The sequence below is a fragment of the Silurus aristotelis genome, assembly GCF_946808225.1.
Source record: "Silurus aristotelis genome assembly, chromosome: 15".
In the NCBI taxonomy this organism is placed as follows: Eukaryota; Metazoa; Chordata; class Actinopteri; order Siluriformes; family Siluridae; genus Silurus; species Silurus aristotelis.
In genome coordinates, this window is record NC_139588.1 from 13,200,199 (window position 1) to 13,206,403 (window position 6,205).

The 6,205-nt window shown below is 35.5% G+C and overlaps 2 protein-coding genes across 7 annotated transcripts in view; both read left to right on the forward strand.

Annotated features, from left to right (window-relative positions):
- Positions 1–6,004, forward strand: part of plcb4b (phospholipase C, beta 4b) — a 64,301-nt gene extending 58,297 nt beyond the window's left edge. For 4 of the 6 annotated variants that reach the window (XM_083562081.1, XM_083562084.1, XM_083562079.1 and 1 more), the window contains 8 exons: positions 112–227; positions 324–399; positions 760–935; positions 1,696–1,797; positions 1,899–1,956; positions 2,154–2,240; positions 2,408–2,444; positions 3,746–6,004. In XM_083562081.1, coding sequence (XP_083418207.1) covers positions 112–227; positions 324–399; positions 760–935; positions 1,696–1,797; positions 1,899–1,956; positions 2,154–2,240; positions 2,408–2,444; positions 3,746–3,834 — 741 coding nt within the window. In that variant the 3' untranslated portion in view covers positions 3,835–6,004. The remainder of the gene's footprint in view (positions 1–111; positions 228–323; positions 400–759; positions 936–1,695; positions 1,798–1,898; positions 1,957–2,153; positions 2,241–2,407; positions 2,445–3,745) is intronic. The other 2 variants (XM_083562082.1, XM_083562080.1) reach the window with 1 other exon arrangement.
- A 144-nt stretch (positions 6,005–6,148) lies between these two features.
- LOC310737658 (uncharacterized protein) overlaps positions 6,149–6,205 on the forward strand; it is a 2,092-nt gene continuing 2,035 nt past the window's right edge. The window contains exon 1 of the mRNA XM_083562128.1: positions 6,149–6,205. This exon is cut by the window's right edge and continues 2,035 nt beyond it. The gene's annotated coding sequence lies outside the window, so the exon portion shown is untranslated.

Consider the following 6,205-nt stretch of genomic DNA (forward strand, 5'->3'; position numbering starts at 1 on the left):
ATAAATTGTTGGAGCTTGTTGTTTTAATTAATAAGTCTTCTTAATAAAATGTATACAACTATATATACATATATACTCTTTTTTTCTTTTTTCTTTTTTCTTTTTTTTTAGGACCACAATGCCATGCAGAAATCACATTGCACCCAAGTGGACAAGATGGTCGCTCAGCATGACAAAGAGAAATTTACGCTGGAGAAGCTTTTAGAGAAAGCAATCAAGAAAAGAGGGTAATTAAACTTACTTAATGAAAAATACTGGGAAATATGGGAAATGCCTTATTCATACAGATATGCTTATTTATTTTCCCGTTTTTATCACCACAGAGAAAACAATTGCTCTGAGTTAAAGAAAGAGATTGCAGTAAAAGTGGAGACCCTAACCTCAGACCACAAAGCAAAGGTATCTAAGCAAAGTTATACATATCGTCAGAATTATTTGTCCTAAATTTACACACAATAATTTGTAATAGTAAAGTGCAGGGCAGAGGTGGCAAAAGTAAACACCATACATTCATTTAAGTAGAAGTACAGATACTCATGGTTTAAAAGACTCTGGTAAAAGTTGAAGTACTGAATATTTCTAAATTCTAGGAACGATTGGGTTAGATTTCAATAAAATCTAAAAGAGAGAATTAATATACACACATACTATATACATATATACACACATACTTTAAAGGAGTTATAGGAGAATTATTGGAAATGATTTTAAGTATGGTTCCAGTGTAAAAAAGAGTGCAACCAGTGTGTTGTCCTACAGGTCAAGGATATCGTAGCCCAGCAGACGAAGGAGTGGTCAGAGATGATCGACGCTCACAGCACAGAGGAGCAGGAGATGAAGGATGCACATGTGACACAGCAATGTGAGCATCTGAAGAAACTACTGTCTACCGTCCAGGAGCAGCAAACCATGCATCTCAAACTAATCCATGAAAGGTTAGTGTGTGACAGTTTGTGTATGTTGGCGCATGTGCCAGCTCATATCTCCTTACAACTTTTTTATTGGAAAACAAAACAACACTGAAATGTATGTAACTACGAGCATTCACTTGTGTCCAATGTGTTTAAGGGCTTATTCTTATTGTGTTCCTTTACAGTTTCTAAAGCAACAATTATTTAATCATTAGCACTGCCTTTATTACTTTAACTAAATACATTGTGCCCCTGATTTACAATGAGCTTTAGACATATTGTGGTTTCTGGCAAACGTCCAGCAATGCTAAATAGGCAATATAAACCGACAGTGACATATTTGGCATAGATTCTACACATCCACAACTTATTCCCTTTACGGTTGTCTTGATGATGTGGTGGTGCTGAGCGCTGTTCAACAAATCATCTAAATTCCTCAAAGTTTTTCAAGAGGATTGATGTCTGGTGACTGTGAAGACCATAAGTTACATTTACAGTAATGAACCCACTTAAAGTCACTTAAATCTGTAACACTGCCATTGATCCAGAATTGAGGCCAACTGGGCTTGCTCAGCATTTCTATATGTGTCAGTGCACGATATGATGGTAATTTGTATATTACTCCATTCTTTGATTATTCATACACTACAACTGTTTTTAATCATTCTATGATACCTTTATTTATTAGCATAATTTAGAAATCCAAAGAGATGATGGATATATTATTGAGGAAGATATCTTTTAGCAAATGATTGATTTTGGTCTTCTCTTTTTCCTTACACAGACAAAGCAAAGAAATGAAGGGTAATCAGGCTAAGACATCCATGGAAAACAGTAAAGCCATCAGCCAGGACAAGAGTATTAAAAACAAGGCTGAGAGGGAAAGGTACATGCTAATTACAATGTGTGTGTGATTAAGTGCACAAATACAAGTCAGAAATGTGGTCATAGGTTTTCTGATATCCGTTTCTATTTATTTTTTTATAGGAGGGTGCGGGAATTGAACAGCAGTAACACGAAAAAGTTCCTTGAGGAGCGAAAACGGGTTGGTTGTCTCTCTGATATTTAAAAAATATATATTATTTTATATATTATCAATGATATATAATTACTTGTGCTGTACAAACTGATACCGGCAGATATAACAATGATACAATTTGTGAATGAGAAACTAAATACTATACATTTTGGGGACCTCTAATGTCCCTCGTTTTGAAACCAGTTGTGTCTTTAACCCTGCAGTTGGCTATGAAGCACTCAAAAGAAATGGAACAGTTGAAGAAATCACAGCGTGAGCAGCTGGAGAAACTGGAGAAATTCAACGAGCAGGTATGGAGGTTTTTTTAATAGTACAGTAAGACCACCTAGATAGATGTAAATGTCTCTTTCAAATAAAACACCCTCATCATTTCATTTGTTTTGCTTTCTGTTTGTGTTCCATTGCACACATGTTCTGCTCCCATCCGTTTACATACAATTTACTTTTTTTCACACAGCTTTTGAAATCACACCATGCAAACTCTCAGAGTCAAGGTAGGCTCACACATTACTCCATTCTCTTGAAACATGAGCTGTAACATCTGTTACTCCACTGTTACTCCAATTTCACAATAATAGAATCAATAGATCAGATATTTTTCATCCTAGTGCTGAAGGACACAGTCTTTTATAAGACGGTACTACCCTAAAAACAAACCTGATATCAGCAGTTAGACATTGAAAATCCCCTGCTCTATTAGTCCTCCCCTTACCTCAGTCCACATACATTTGTAATCGTGTTTGCAAATAATACAAAGATAGAAGGACTTACTTTCGTCTTTTGAGAAAAACAAGAGGGTCCTATTTAGTGAAATCTGTGCTGTGAATATTTTTCAGTGATGAGGAGGAAGTTATATAATTGATAAATAGAGGACTCAGAAAACTCCATCGTTTAGCTTTTAATATATATCCATTTACTCATTCCACACCTAGTGACCAAATTTTGCACTTTTCACTTCCACTCAGCTCTCATCTCTCCTTTAATAAAATGTAAGGCACATCAAGCAGCTGTCTGAACTTCATTTATTTCATATGGTTTGTCTAAAAGCTTTTATACTCTCTGTGCTTTTTTGAGGATGAGTTTTGCATGGCATGGAACGAGCATGATTGTTGTGCAGTTCAGTGCTTATTGTTTCCTGTGTAACTGTGAAACTGTGTTTTTTTTTACGTTTTTCTGCAGTTCTTTTAGAGAGACCCTCTCTTACCTGTCTTATCATTAGTCTGAGAGCACATTGTTACAGGTGTATGGTACACCTGCCAGGGAGGATTCATTGTTGTTCCATTAATTTTCCACCTGCACATTATCAAATCGGCTATACTGACAGGGCTGTTTATGATCTTTGCTGCTTTTGCTCTATGTCTCTTCTTCGGAATGGATAAAAATGTTGTCGCTGCGAACCAGGATATTTTCTCTACTTTCACCATGATTGCCCCTTGTTTTGTGAAATCTTTTACAACCAGTGGCAGGATATATTATTATTCACCAGGTGCAGTTTTGCTAAACATTTCTTCATTTATGCATATGAATATATACACTATATCAACAAAAGTATTTGGGCAACTGACTGTTCCATCCGTATGTGTTTATTTGCTAAACTGTTACCCCACAATTGTATATTATGCCTTTGGATTGGGTGGAATTTGGGCCAATTAATAGAACAGCATATTAAAGTTGGAGATTAGAAATTAAGTATATTACACCTATAATATGTATTACACACATGTATTTTGCTGTAGAGTACACCATGCAGTGACCTTTTTTAAAGAGATATTGTGTGTCCATGTGATCCTTCCAGGCCAAGGACATGCAGCAGATGGTGAAGCTGGAGGCGGAGATGGACCGCAGACCAGCCACAGTAGTTTAGCTGCTCCATCCATCAACTGAGTAAAAGAGAGAGACTCCTTCTCTAAACAACTGTCCTGAAATTCCTGGTTCTGTAAATTCTATAAACTCTGAACACTTTTTCTTCTACTCCTCATAGTCCTCGATTGCTCTGAGCCTCCTGCTACATTTTGTGGATTTGTAGGGACTTCACAGGCATGGAACAAGAAATATGGCTCCACCAATAATAAAATTTCCTCCCTTTTGCTCAGCTCCTCCCCGTTGCCAATATACAGCCACCCCCTAACATCGACCTCTGTCTGTAGTCCGTCCTTGCTGCTGAGGTGCTCCTTCTGCTAGCTCTTTGCAGGATCTAGGCCGATGCTGGACGCGCACACCCACACACAGAACAGTGTTTTTTGGCCATTGCAAGTGCTCACAGTATCAACCTGAGCGCAGTTCTGACCTGGGGCCTCAAGGTGGACATAATTCAAAGTGTTTTTTATAAGCCTTTTAACTTATGTCTCTGTGGTACTAGATTATAGTAGCAGCAGCAGACATATGAAGGCATAACTGAAAAGATTTTAGTTGTTTTTTTGTCAGCACAAATTTGTGAAAACAAGTTGAAAATAATATCCTGAGCACTTTATATGTGTTAGGCTGTCAAAAAAAAATTGTAGCAGTGTAGCTGTTATACCTGTGCTAAGAATAAACAGTTATATGTCCAAACACTGTATTGAGGACGAAAAGGTCTGAAGTGAATGAAACCAAACAAAGCAGGAAACAAAGTAGTTCTTACACATTTTTTTCTTATGAAATGCATTGCTTTTGTTTTTACGACTTAATTCTGTTTGATTCAATTCATCAGGTAAAGCTATTTTTCAGGTAAAGATTTGTTTTAGCAGTGTTTGGTCTGAAATACCACTATGTTTTTTTATTTGCCAAAATATATTTTAACACTGTACTGTACTTGTTACACTGTTTGTTCACATGTTTATATCTAATGATCGTTATGGTGTTGACATTCCATGATGGACCTGAATACCCATGTGATCTGAGTAATAAGGGACAAAAAAGGATTCCATGCACTACAGGAAATTTGCTTGGAAATCATCCATTTGCTCCCAGCATTCAGCAATCAGAATTTTATTGGGCAACAATTATTGAAATTGGCTGAGTGCAATAACAATTCAGTGGTTTTTAGGAAGAGGTACTAGATGGCAAAAGCTTTTACTTTTAGTACTTGGGCTGTAATTTTATAGACCAGTCATGTAACTTGGTTCCTCATGGATGAAAAAAGGCAGCTCCTGCTTTGGGTTTAGAAGCAGGCGACACAACAGTCACTTAATGAAACATAAAAATGTTTGCCTTCAGCAATAGAATAGGCCTCTGCAGTGAAATATAATGCCACTATGTGTTGCTCTTAATAAACAATTTCCTGTTAAAAATCAGATAGTAAAGACTGTACGTAGTGGAAAATATGAATGTAGTTCAATTAACAGAGGGTTTAAAAGAACGCTTATTAAACAAGGGCTCTGGAATAGTGTGTACATGTTAGTTATTGGAATGTGACCTAAAAAAGTTATTTTCTGGGCAGTTTTTTCAATCTTTAAAATCCAGAATGCTACCTATATTGTGCTTTCACTACATATCTATTATGGAATAATGAGCAAAGTGCTTTTAATCTTAAATCCATTGCTTACAAATGTGCCACTCGATGTCTGTTAGGATGTTTAAATTATTTTACAAATGGAAAAATGCCAAAATAAGGGGTTATTTATATACAGATATAAATATAAAAATATACATATTAAAAATATAGTGTGTAGTTTAAGAATATATTTCATGTTAGAGGCTATTTGCACTAGTTGGCTGTTCCGTGATTTTAAATTTCTTTCTTTCTTTTTTTTTTTTTTTTTTTTTTGCTATACATTTTGCAGAGAAAAGAATATATTTTGCAGATCAACGTTGCATTGAAATTCATCTGTTTGTACTATTTTTTTTTTTTTTGTTGGTTTGTTTTGTTTTTTGTTATATTGTTTTTTTTGTTTGTTTTTTGTTTTTTAGCTATCTGCAGCTAGTCAATGGACCATGTGGGTGTTTTTGTATTTATATTGTATTTGTCAAACTTTTAGAAATGGGAACTACTAAAAAAAAATACTGTTGTTATCCTGCTACTTTAATACTGTTTTATAGTATGTGTACCAATAAACCATACAGGTGTTAAATGAAACCCAGTTTGTGGCTGAAATTATTCTGTGAAGGCAATCAGAAGGTTAGAGTGAAAAGTTCTCATGTTATTCTCTTATTGTATGAAAGTGAATGTACAGCGTTGCTTAATTAGGAATTGAAATGGTGCATATCTGAGTAATGCATGAGCTGAATATGTTAAATCCCTGGCCATCTGTTTTTCATTTGATATTTTTTCCCACGT